This window comes from Gossypium hirsutum, chromosome A05 (genome assembly GCF_007990345.1).
Source record: "Gossypium hirsutum isolate 1008001.06 chromosome A05, Gossypium_hirsutum_v2.1, whole genome shotgun sequence".
NCBI classification, from domain to species: Eukaryota; Viridiplantae; Streptophyta; class Magnoliopsida; order Malvales; family Malvaceae; genus Gossypium; species Gossypium hirsutum.
Genome location: NC_053428.1, coordinates 19,271,746 through 19,285,002, shown reverse-complemented (window position 1 = coordinate 19,285,002; position 13,257 = coordinate 19,271,746). Strand labels below are relative to the sequence as shown.

Genomic DNA, 13,257 nt, shown 5'->3' with positions numbered 1-13,257 from the left:
AAATGTACAAAATATATATATTAAAATAATTAGAATTGAAAACGAGGTATCGAGACCTCGAGAATTTTAAATCGAGCCATAAATATTTTTATAAATATTTATGGAGTGTTAATAAGTTAGTATTAAAGTTTCGTCAAGAAATTTTAAAGTACTGATAGCTAATTGAACAAAAAGGACTAAATTGTATCAAATGTAAAATTGTGGGAAATGATTAAATAGCTTAAATGATAAAAGAAAGAGAGTTTAAAATGAAAATAGACCCAAGGTCTATTTGGGCTGGACGGCAAGAGCATGAAATTACCAAGAAAATAAGGGAAAAATTGGAAATTTGTAAAATTTACTTAATAAAGCTAGGACTAAAGTGGAATTATCTAGATTTCTCTTTATTTTTCTGCATTCTCATTAGAAAAAACACCATGGAAGAGTTCCCTTAAGCTGGTTTTTCATATTTTTACTGCAAGTAAGTTCAATTCTTGATTATTTCTTGAAATTTTTGTGTTTTTGTGACTTTTACAACTAGGTCCATTTGTTGAATTCATTAGTTCTTGATTCTATGAAAGAAATTGAAAGTTTCTATGAATATGTGCTGGAAGTATATGATTATTTGATATATAATTAGAGCTTTAAATTGTTTATATGCTGATTTTATTGAAAGAATTGAATAGAAAGTGAATGTTTGGGACCTAAATTGTAAAAGAGTTTGAACTTAGAGTTTTATGTGGAAATTCTGAATTTCAATAGTTATGAAATAACTTATAATGTCTAGGAAAAGTATTAATTGAGAAAATTAGTTTAATTGAGGGGTTAATTAAGTAAGGACTGAATTGTATGAACTGTGAAATTTGGGGCAAAATAAAAATCAACATTTTGCACTAAAACAGTTTTGGACAGCAGCAATAGTCTAACTTTGAAAAATATCCAAAAATTGTATAAATCTAATTAGAGGATGAATAAAATATGAAATTAAAGCTTATTGAGTCTAGTTTCTTATAGAAGAAACGGTGTAAGCAATGAAATTGTAAATCATGAGATATAATAAGTTTTGTGAGACAATGTCAGAATAATTTTGGGTTCCCCTATTCTAACTTTGGAAAATCATAAAAAATTGGAGAAAAATAATTAATGGATTAAATTTATATGTTTAAAATCCTTAAAGAGTATATTTTCAATAGAAATAAGTGGAAACATCATCCGAATCTCGTACGATGAGATAATTAATTCTTAGTGAAGAAGGGTCGGAACTGTCAGACAGCAGAACAGGGGTAAATTTAAAGAATAAACTGTACTTATTGGCTAAACCAAAAATTCTGAAAATTTTATGGTAATAAGATAAGTAAGTCTAGTTTCAGGGAAAATTAGCGGATCTTAATTTCAAGTTTTGTAGTTTAAGATATAAATAATTTAGTGACTATGACGCAATGGACAGTTTTGAATATACATAAGTAAATAGTGAAATTATTGATAATGTTACTTGTTGCATGTTATATAAATTAAGGATGTGGAATGGAGAGGAGGAGGAGGAAAATATGTATGAATATTCAGCTAGCATGGCTAATTTGTATGTTTTAGGCTCATGGACTAAATTGAATAAAAGTAAAATTTTATGGGAAATTTTGTAAAAAAATGTTAGAAATGACCAATTTGCATGAAATAGATTATTTTATTATTTAAATTACAAAATTGAATGAAATTATTAATTTAGCTCAAGATCAGGGAAAAACATGTTTTAAGGATTAAATTGAAAAGTGTTGAAATTATGGAAAATTCTGACATTTTATAGAATTCATAGGTTGTTATCAATTTGTGTGAGAATAACGGCTGGAAATAAGGATTAAATTGCAATAATTTTATTTTATTTTAACCTAAGGATGAAATCGTCATTAATAAAAAGTTTAAGGGTAAAATGATAATTTTGTTTAGAGCATTAGTTGAATGTATTATAACATGAAATAAATGAAAACGACGATCAAATTTCTTTATAAAGATCCGGATGACTTGAATACGAGACTTGAACGTGGAAAAGAAAATATATCGGATTAATGAAATATCTGATAAATGAATCGGTAACTCCGGTAATACTCTGTAACTCTATTCCGGTGACGGATTCGGGTTAGGGGTGTTACATTAAATATATCAGTTCAATAAATTATTAAGTTTCCTAATTAAATGTTCTACTATGAATTTGGAGCATTATAAATTTATAAATTGATTACTTTAATTTAATAACTCGTGATAAATTAATTATTTTAATTTGATAACTCATAATGATTAATTGATCTTGCTAGATTTATGAACTTCATAATTAATCATGTGAAAGAATGTAAAATAAAATATGCATAAATAAATAATGCATGCACTTGGAATATGTCTTTTTAACTTTCCTAATTTGATTATTACTTTCAGTCAAAATCTTGATAGACAAACTGGATTGTTATAGATTCTCTCCCCCCGGTCCCCTGTCTTTGTCCCCGGTCAATTGGTGTTTGTATGTTAATAATAAAAATAACCAACACATAGAATGGCTAAATGTTCAAATCAGGACTTAACCTTTTAAAGGTTATTTACATAAAGATCAAACATTTTAAAATAGTCATATAAAGCTCAAAAAAGTGCACAAATAAGAATTTTATGCACTTTCGGTCTAGTTACGGTCTAGTTATAGTAAAAATTAGGAGGATGTTGACTTATTTAGAATGGAATGCATGATAGCAAAATCAAATATTACATAATAATAAAAAAAACATAAAAACATAATTTAAAACTTGATATACAACATTTGAAAAACCCATTATTTGAACACTTTCGAAAATATTTAGTCATTATTTGATTATTTTAAAATATTTAACATTTATATAATCATTTTGAAAAGTTTAACCCTTATATAAACAACCTCTAAAAAATTAGAACCTAATTTAAATATTTAACCCACATCAAATACCAAAATGCAGGCAAAATTAAAACCAAGCTAAGAAAAATATCTTGTTTTGAGCCTCCATTTTAGCCTATGAATCTACGAATTTCTTGAAAACAAATTTTTTTTATTTAACAAAGACACTATTTTAAGAATTCGACTGCATCGATCAATCGGATAAAAAATTGATTAGGAATCAATGTAGAGAGAGAGATTGAATAAAAAATTGATTAGGAATCAATGTAGAGAGAGAGATTGAATCGGTTGACCTGAACTAAAAAATTAGTTGAATTAGTAATTAAATTAACGGTTGAATCAGTTTAATTAATTTTAATTTTTAATTTTTATGAATTTTTAATAATTTATTTGATAAAACTAAAAAATGATAATCTAATCCATTTAATCATCAATCCAATTTTAAAATCTGAGCGTCACAATTTGAATCAAGTTTGGCTCTTATTTTCATTTTGACAAATTTAACAGCAACCCCTAAAAAATTGGGTCATAATTTGAGCATTTAACCTACAAAAATTCATAGCTAAAATTTTCTAGTTTATCCAAATATTCATTCCGAGTGTCTATATATAAAACATAGATATTTCAATTTCTACAATTTCTTTCACATATAAATTATTTTATATATTTAGAGTCTTGGCGAGGATATCTTTTATATCTAATTATCCATACAAATGTTGACATAATGGAATTAAATACTTTTAAGTAACATACGGGTTTTTCCATCAGTGCACGTAAGTAGGGCTAAAGCTTATCTAACCAGAAGATTTCAGCATTCCAATTAAATTTCCACATCCAGGTCATAACTATCACCCTAATTATCTGATATCACAACCATGACTTATGAATTTATTTATATATAATTTTATTAATAAAAATATAAATATATTTGGAAATTTTATAATAACAATGAAATAAATGTATAACAATCCCTCCAAAATTGTGACAAACCAACCAACCCTTGTACAAAAACTAAGTGTACTTTTTTTTTTTTTTTTACCATGAAAACAGAACACACATCAGTTGCCTCAAAAGCAGAGTTATATACAGGGAAATACAAGTCATACAGGCTTTAACATGTAATACCTAAACAATCATTTACTTCCCAATAGCAGTAATAAAACTATCTAACAAACTAATTGCAAAGCAGCGCGGGGAACTACTCAGTCAAAATCTGTACTGAATGATGCATCCTTGTATACAAGATGGCGTTAATGCTTTTGGATCTCAACAGAGCGGGCTGTAATACCGATTTAGATGCAAGGGCTCAGATAAGCCGCCTTTTGAAGCTTCGAGTGGTAGCTTGGTAAGTACGAACCAACAATCCAACTCCTATACCGACGCCAAGACAAACACCAAGACCGATCCCTACACCAACCCTTACACCTGCATTGAACCATGAGAGCTCACCATCTTCGCCATCCATGTACTCTGTCCTCCTCCAGAAAATATTACTGTAGTCTTCTTCGTTTGGTGGTTTGTAGTTTCTGTATTCTGAAAACTATAAAAATGGAACGTAACATGAAAAGTTAGAGATGAGTGAAATGTGTCGCATGAAAGAAAACAAACTATCGAAATAAAAAACTTGAATTTAACAGGAATGTTAATTTTAAGGATTTGTCCCGTGGCTTTCTTGTCTCTCCATCTCAAACATATACTACACACAGGTAAAAAGGCAAAGCTTTATGATCCTCGCTAAGAATCATATCTTAAGGATGAAATGAAAGCCTGAACTGATTCAGCAGATATCCAATCCTGACGGGGTGAGAATATTCTAGTTTGCCAAAGACCAAACCTTATACCATCGAAACTAAGAGTGGCATTATACCAAGGAATCGAATGACATAAAGATAACGATAACCAATCGAAGAGATGCCAAAGAAGAAAACAACTAATACAAGTACATAAAGTTTTAAATAAAAGAGGGTTCAACACATTAGTTTCCCCGCGATATGATTTGTCTTCAAAGAGGAAGAGATCTCTACTTTCATTGTATAAGGTGAGTTAAAACAGCAAGCAACAACGGAGGTCTACAAAATATTAGGTCATGCTCAAACAAAATTTGAGAAAATATGGTAGTATGTTTAGATACTCCAACCAGTTTTTTGGTAGCAAGAGTTCAGTATATCCATTCATGTAATAGGAAGTTTTGTGCAAAGTACAAAGCCTAAAGATCAACAGCAACTTTTTTGAGGCTGGTCTGATACAGGTTCGCAAAACAATTCCAAATTAAATGTGTTGATTCAAAGACAGCATTCAGCTTATAAGCAAGATAAAGTAAACAACATTGACCCTCGATTGGCTAGCAAGTTGCTACTTAATCAAATACTTGGATTGCAATGCACTCTATAACACAGCATTTGCTTTGAGAGAAGAGAATGGGGTACCCCCCAAAAAACAAAATGGCAAGAAACGGCCAGGAAAAGTGGCCTCTACATGAAACCAAACCAGTATGGCTCTAGTGGGCCTATAGCTGTCACGATTGGCAGACCAATTATATTGGAAAGTACACAAGAGAAAAGGAAAGGGGGTATATCCTAATCTACTTGTCCATACACTGATGACACATATAGGATAAAGATTCTGTTTCCAATCCATTTCAAATCTTGCAATATGGACCATATTGCAAAAAGAAACATGTTTCGGAACAGGAAGCACATTGGCAGCCACAACAATGAGGAAGGAAACTAACAGAAAATAAAAGAAAACTTAATGACTTTTAAATCACAGTAATTTGTCAGGATTAGCCAACCTTAAATATACAGAATATGAGCTTCTAAAATGGTAAGATTAACAATGCAGCACCAAAGCATGGCTCAAAGACAGTAAATTAGTCCGCTAAAGAGAACAGAAAAGATACGAACTGGAATTTTAATGGTGATATATCAGGTATGTTACCTGCATATCAAGTTCAGGTGACATATCTTTCTGGCATTCAGTGCTCTCGTATTCCGGGATTGCATCTAATGTTCCCTTCCGATTATGCTTCTTCCGGTAATTAAGTTGCAATGTTTTGGTCAAGATGATTGGTTTCCCAGAAAAACACCCCGCAACATAAACCTCAATGGTTGGTGGTGATAATTTGGGAGAAGAAATGAGCTTTCCCTTCAGGAAACCCCTGCCAGATGTGATATTTGATTCACAATTCATACTCCATTGCTTCATGTTATTTTTCGATTCCCCAATGAAGCCATTACTACTAGACATTTCCAAAATACCAGAGAGAATAAGATCCTTTTTATCAAACACCTCAAATTTCACACTTCCTGTCAGCCTAACATTATCTGTGCTCACAAAGGTGACTTCTTCCGATCTCTTATCTACACGATCCCTTCTAAGGAGTATAGAGACCCCATCAGAGTATATGCTGCTTCTAATGCCATTAACTTCCAAAAGGGTGTCAGGGTCTAAGGGGATATGATTGAGAGTCAGAAACTCGGGGGTTGAATCATCAACCTGAAATTTGCTGACTCTAACATAGAAGACTCTCATATCAAACCAAAGTAATGATAATCCGGTAGAGGATGGCAAGTACTGAATATTCCGAAGGTCGGGATCTGCTACTTTACCATTTTCTGGTGTTTCACAAAGACCTTCCATGATTGAGGAGCTTAATCCTCAGTGAACCCCTCCAACATCAATTAGAATCAGAACAGCCAAAGAACCATAGAAAATGGTATTTGAAATGCCTGTAAAAACCTGTTATAACAAATTGAGATTAATGCCAGTCAGATAATCACAAGGAATAAGCCATCCGAATCAGCTAGGTTGAAATTACGGGAGAGAGAAGGGTATAGGAACAAAGCATATATGAGAAAAATTCAAGGGAGATCTTGATAAGAGGTTTCCAAGTCAAAATCTAAATAAATGCCTAAACCACAAAAAATTTAGGAACATAGACCCTTGAAATATGGAGGAAAAACAATAACAGAAAAAAAAAAAAGCATAAGCAGTCAAACAAGTAGTAAACTCCTTGCCATAAAAAGAAGATGAGTTTCCAACTTTACAATATTATGATCATCGCTAATACAGATCAGGGAAAAGTCCAGATTTTTTTTCCTTTGAAAATATACACAATTAGTTGTTAAGTAATCCCAAAGTGATAAAAAAAAGTTTCAGACTGCACAAAAAAGATAAAAAAAAATCAACCTTCTATTAGCTTACTTGAAATTTCCATAGAACAACAAAAGAATTAAGACAACCAAGTGGGAATTTAAAATAAAGATCAACTTCAAAATAATAATATTCATCATTTGGAAATTGAAATAAAAGTACCCACCACCACCAGCAGCTTCCCCAGGGGATCCTACAGATAAGCAAACCAGGGGTCAGCTTTCTCTTATCTCCAAGTTTGGAATGATAGCAAGCAAGAGGATCTAATTGAAGCCCTTCTTTGAGTTTTTAACTATCTTCCTCTCCTTCCAAGAGAAAATTAATTAAAAAAAAAAACCTTTGAAGAAGCAAAAATAACCAGGCACATGACAATTAACAAATATTAAACACACACGTCACACAACCAGCCAAATTATGAAAATATCAGTTACTCTAGAAATACAGAGCACCACAAAATATGCAAAGGAATTTCCTTACCAAGGAAATAATCTTTACCAGGAAAATCTTCCATCCACAAAAATTCTAACTTGGGGAAATGTATAAATTGTCTTCTATTAATCGAAAAGAAAAAAATCTACTTTGCTAGTCACTAACTATTGACCTCTCAAATCGCTTTCAACCTCTAAGATTATCGCTTTTGATTTCCTAAATAAAAATTGTGGATAAGCACATATACAAAGACTACGAAAGCCCAGAGTCTCCAAATATACAAGAAACTTCTAGCCTTACATTATATATACTGCTACAGTGTTAATTGAAATGACGTGTCAAAATTGAATGGGTGATGGGACTTTTAGATGACTAATCTTATTTAGGATTTTTCTCTACGAGTAAATTTGTCAAATGGTTGAATATACTGAGAGAGATGGATTACCTCTGTGACTTACGCTACCTATGTATTATAATATATATCGATTACCTTATCCGATTAGCACCCCCAGATTATTACACTTTACGAGGCCGGTGCCGTTTGAAAGGGATGTTCTGCCTTGTCCCTGCCTTGCCCCGCTTTGATGATTGACTGAGGGACAATCTGCAGCTATGTCAACGTGGCCGTCGCCCGTTGCGCCATGAAATCATTAGCATTTAGATGTTAGTCTCCTCGGACTTATTGGGCCTTCCTACTTTAAACTTGTACAAAGAAGCCTTTTAACGTATTAAAAACCCCAAAGGAGAAGCTTCGGTTTAGTAAGAGAAGCCCAATTCTTGAAACCAAGAGACCAAAAACCAAATACCCATTGTCACCTTTAGTGCTGGTTAGAAAAAAAGAGTGGGCAGAGCAACCGAGGAAATCCCCTTTTTTGTGCAGTGGCAGTAAAAATTACCTACCATAAAAAAAGGAGAAGGATTGGTAAAGTATTGCAGCGCTCCGTAAAGGCATTTTGGTATAGCAAGTAGCAGCAGATCATCAAAAGGCAGCATTTCTTTTTGTACCAGGGGCCCTTTCGAAAGCTCAACTCTCGCGCTTCTTTGCGTTTCAAATCTCTCTGCAAGTCGCAAGAACATCTGAAGCAGAAAGCCCAGATTCCTCTCTAATCTTAGATTCCAGGTAAGCACCTCGTTTTTCTACGCAATGCGAAAGCTCTGCAACTCCCACGCTCCTGCTTACTTCATATTTAATCTCGAATTTTCTCTATCGTAATTGATCTGTATCATGAAATTTTGAAGTGGGTTTTGGGTTGCAAATCCTTAGTGGGGGAAAGTTCCTTTCTTTTGGGGATGGATTTGGGGTTTTACTTTCGATTTATTGTGGTGGCTGTACTTCCTTTTTTCTGGGATTAATTAACTGATAGTTGAAAGTAGAAAGAAGACTGACAGTTTTGAAAGGTGTAATCAAGGTTATTCTTGCTTAGATTTGCATAGGTTATGGCGTATCCTGAGCCTCAAGGTGCAGATAGGGAGATGGTTAAGGTCAATCCTACCCCAAGAAAACCCCGGGTTTTACTCGCTGCCAGTGGAAGTGTAGCTGCCATAAAGTTTGGGAATCTCTGCCATTGTTTCTCTGAATGGGCAGAAGTAAAAGCAGTTGCCACGAAAGCTTCTTTGCATTTCATTGACATAGCATCACTTCCTAAGGATCTAAAGCTTTACACTGATGAGGAGGAATGGTCTAGTTGGGGGAAAATAGGTGACAGTGTGCTTCACATTGAGCTTCGTCGATGGGCTGATATTATGGTCATTGCCCCATTGTCAGCAAACACACTTGGCAAGGTAATCTTATTTTCCCGTATTTTGGTATATATTTGTTCCTCTTTTCTTGTACATTGTATTAATTGTTGAAGGGACGCTCAACATTCATTATATGTGCATGTCAATGTAAAGAGAACTGAAAATGCGTTGAGACTTGGGACTATTATCCCTAAAAGTCACCTAATTTTGAGTGATTAAGGTGTGAGTACTTATTTTATGCTTTATGTCAATTATAATTTTGGTTGACCATGAGTTTATAATTTATGCTAAGCATTCATGTACCTGAACATTTTTTTTCCTGCTGTCATATGCTTTTGATATTACCCTTTTCGTGAGCTGGTTTGTTGCTTAAATGATCTTATTGCACGATGCAATTGCAACTCTTCTCTTAAGCCTTTTTATTATTTTCCTAATATATGCTGATGCAGATTGCTGGAGGATTATGTGACAATTTGTTAACTTGTGTCGTACGAGCATGGGACTACAGCAAGCCAATGTTTGTGGCACCAGCTATGAACACTTTCATGTGGAGCAACCCTTTCACAGAAAAGCATCTCATGACAATTGATGAGCTTGGTATTTCTCTCATCCCCCCTGTCTCCAAAAGACTAGCTTGTGGGGACTATGGGAACGGCGCAATGGCAGAACCTTCTCTAATCCACTCGACTGTAAGATTATTCTTGGAGTCACGACCTCAACCAAGTGACTGAAGAATCTATTTATTCGCCATGAATTACAAATATTATATTAGTTGTATGGTAGCCCAGTTGACTCTAGGTTGGGTGTATGTCTATTAGCTGTCTAACAAGCTTTTTGTACATTTATAGTTGCATTTCCGAGTTTGCTTAACTTTGCATATCATGAGGAATGGTCTTTGAATACTACTGAAAATTTGATCCTGTAAGCTGATGATACTGATGAGAGTTGGCAGAATTGTAGTAGATTAACTATTGTTTGTGCCTTCAATTTGCCATAATTAATATCTTTAGCTGGCCCTGAACCACAATGATTAAGTCCAGTGGGAGGGTTAAATGTTTATGAATCTCAGCAGGGGTATATTGCTGGAGGGCTCCATGGCCGTATAGCGACACAAGTTGTCAGACTGAGACACTGGATCTGACTTCTGAGTCATTGTACAGTACACTCCAACCCTTTAACCACGTTATAGGCAAAACCCAAACCACCCTTATTTTATAAACGAGAATTGAGGATCACAAGTCACAACACACTGGTTTCAAACCCCTAGTCATTATTTAACCATGGTTATCTTGGCGATTCCTCTAAAGTCATAATGTATTGGTACCAGTATTCTACTGTTTTGCTATATTGAATTGTTCCAATCAGTTTAGTTGGTGTAATCGGTTTGGTTAAATTAAAATTTCAAAAAAATTTAAAAAAATTCAAAAATCTTGGTTTAACCATTGATTTATCCAGTTTAATTGTTGGTTTAATAGGTTCGTATCAATTTTTAATCTAATTTGTTTAAAATCACTTTTCAAATTAATTGTCAATCCAACTAATTTGATTGATTAATTTATAGTTACAGAATTTTAATTCACCAATGCTCGGTTATTTATGAGAGAAACAATTCTTCTTGCCAAAAAAGAAAATAAGAAGATATACAAAACAATTCTAATCGTTTTAACCATGGCTTGTATAGCCACTTCATTTTGCTTCATTTTCTTAGTTCTTGAACTATCCATGTTGAACAATATAAAAAGAAAATTTATGAGGGTGCGGGGAAAAGGGTTAGCTTTCGACCATATTTTCTCCTGCTCGTCTTTTCTTTTGCTGCAAAAGAAAAGCATATATATGCACACACACGCATATATTAGGATGGATGGATAGGGTTGGTAGATAAAGAAAAGGAAAGTAAATTTAATGGCTTTTTTAGCTTTGTTTATTCTTTGCAAATAGAAGCATTTACTACTGATATTGGTATTTGGTAGTAGATTGTATAGTATATAGAATAGAATAAAAGGGAATTAGAGGAAAAGAAACCCCCAAAAAAAAAAGAAGAGATTTGTATTAATGGGGTTTCCAGAATCTTGATATTGGTCAAAGATATTGGTCCAGTTGCTTTAAGGTGTTGTATAAAAAATAATACACCTAGGGGGCATATTTGAATGAATTAATTTTGGATTCAATAAACAGAAAGCTTCAAACATTAAAAAAAATTTAGTAAAATAAAAACAAGTCATAGAAAGATTTGATATTGATGGTTTATTTCTGGGTCGTTGAATGAAAGCTAATTGACAAGGAAAGATTGATGGGTAAGAAGAAGAAGCCTCAAAAGACAAAGGAACTTTCAGTAGCAATAGCTGAGGCTTCATCAGCTGGTGAAGAGGTCCCTCAACAACAGTCTCAGCAGCCTCTCACTCCAAGAAAGAGAGGTAGACCACGAAAGACTGTTGAGAAAACTGAAACTGAAGAAATAAAAGAAGAGGAAGCAGCTGAAGTTACTGAGACCCAATCAAAGCAACTAAGAATTACTGAGGAACATCATCAAAAAGTTGAAAAAGAAGATGAAGAGCAACAAGAGCAAAAGCCACAACCAAAAGCAGAGGCAGAGGCTTCATCAGCTTCGATGGGAGGCATGAAGAGAGGAGAGGAGCAATCAGTGGCACCTAAGCAGCCTCCAACAAGGAGAACGAGAAGAAAAAGTAAACCAAGAAAGAGCAGCTAAAATTGCTTCAATTTGCCTTTATAAAGTCTGGTAAAATCCATTTTTTTCTGCTTCTTCTTCTTCTTCTTCTTCTTCTTCTTTACTACATATATGGTAGCTCCAAGAAAGGAAGATTTTAAAATGAATTTAGCTTGTCATGCTTGAGTAGGATAAAGATAAAGCTTCCAGCTTTTATGATGAAAACTTCTTGCTTTCATCAAATTTGTTGCTTTATCAGTTTATCCGTTTCAAATGTAAACACAGAAAAGCATAATACAAAGGGCCTTGCTTTTTCTTTTCCTTTCTTAATTGCAGTATTTGGGCTCTCTTAACCATCTTTTTCCCATGAATTTTCTGTATAAACAAAACATAGCTTAAACCAGAGATGGTTTTTATTCTTATACCATTGCATGAACTTTATAGCAGATTAGGGTTGTTACAACTATTACTATTACGTATTTTTCTTGTTAAACTGTTTCTTTTCATTCTGATTATTATTATTTTAATTGACTGTATTCTTTTCCTTTGCTGTTGGACTTAATTACTTAAACAAAGTAAAAGAAAGCCTAGCTAGTAGCTACTGTATTAATCATATTGGAAGTTGAAGAAACTTGGAGCCAAGAAAAGAAAGGGATTTGCTTAGTTAACTCCATAATGTAGGAATTTTAATGTTTGGTGACATTGAATGAGGGGGTAAAGTTGAAAGCTGAAAGCAGAATTAAATTCTGAAGGTGGGGAAGATATGAGGCACTTTGCTGGTGTCAGTGCCAGCTCTGCCTTATAAATCATAATTGCAGTGAACAAGAAAGTAACTAGAGACTGCTGCCAACACATTAGCACCTGATATCAACAACACAGCCACAGTAACTCAATGCGCAGCAATGGAGGCAAATCTCTTTTATTGCTGTGCTCTTTCTTTACCACGAAAACTTGAGCGGCAAGTGATTCCCGAATGATATAAAGGCGCGTGAGAGTTTTATTTTAATTAGAGACACTAGTGATTGACAAAAGTCAAAACAGTTGGCTAGTTATTGCAAGAAACAGTTTTTCTAAGTAGCTGCAGCAAGAAGTGAAGAGGTTTTGCCATTTGCCACACCCAGACGCGCTCTTGCCAGTAGGACCCTCCTTATCTGTACCCTCTGCATAGCTTTTGACAAGTCGTTTGAGTAAATAAAAAATCCCCACCCGAAAATCTCAAGCAACACTACTGTTTGATTGAAGTTGCCCAATTTTTTATCAGCAATTTTCTTTTATCTTTATCTTTATTATTGTCTGTAAATGCAAAAACCCAAAGCCTGAGTTGAGAAACTGAGATGTCACTGTTTTTACAACAGAAAGATATATACTAGAAGTTAACTGGCAA

General features: G+C 33.7%; 3 protein-coding genes across 8 annotated transcripts; 2 read left to right on the top strand and 1 right to left on the bottom strand.

Annotated features, from left to right (window-relative positions):
* Positions 1–3,812: 3,812 nt before the first annotated feature.
* LOC107960418 (uncharacterized protein At1g01500) lies at positions 3,813–8,093 on the bottom strand. 5 transcript variants are annotated; one of them, XM_041113825.1, is made up of 4 exons: positions 7,959–8,093; positions 7,206–7,344; positions 5,825–6,625; positions 3,813–4,427 (listed from the first exon to the last, which is right to left on the bottom strand). In XM_041113825.1, the coding sequence occupies exons 3-4, from the start codon at positions 6,524–6,526 to the stop codon at positions 4,194–4,196; spliced, it is 936 nt and encodes a 311-aa protein (XP_040969759.1). In that variant the 5' UTR covers positions 6,527–6,625; positions 7,206–7,344; positions 7,959–8,093; the 3' UTR covers positions 3,813–4,193. The 5 variants fall into 5 exon arrangements, with proteins under 5 accessions (XP_040969759.1, XP_016752253.2, XP_040969757.1 ...); XM_016896764.2 differs by lacking the exon at positions 7,959–8,093 and adding an exon at positions 7,517–7,892; XM_041113823.1 differs by lacking the exon at positions 7,959–8,093 and adding an exon at positions 7,535–7,775.
* Positions 8,094–8,234: 141 nt separating this feature from the next.
* On the top strand, positions 8,235–12,203 carry LOC107960419 (phosphopantothenoylcysteine decarboxylase). 2 transcript variants are annotated; one of them, XM_016896769.2, is made up of 3 exons: positions 8,235–8,588; positions 8,903–9,250; positions 9,658–10,195. In XM_016896769.2, exons 2-3 carry the CDS (start codon positions 8,906–8,908, stop codon positions 9,937–9,939), a joined length of 627 nt encoding a protein of 208 aa, XP_016752258.1. In that variant the 5' UTR covers positions 8,235–8,588; positions 8,903–8,905; the 3' UTR covers positions 9,940–10,195. The 2 variants fall into 2 exon arrangements, with proteins under 2 accessions (XP_016752258.1, XP_016752257.1); XM_016896768.2 differs by having other exon boundaries at positions 8,245–8,588; positions 8,893–9,250; positions 9,658–12,203.
* LOC107961119 (conglutin beta 1) lies at positions 11,499–11,915 on the top strand. The gene has a single exon (XM_016897357.1). It carries the CDS (start codon positions 11,499–11,501, stop codon positions 11,913–11,915), a length of 417 nt encoding a protein of 138 aa, XP_016752846.1.
* Positions 12,204–13,257: the final 1,054 nt, after the last annotated feature.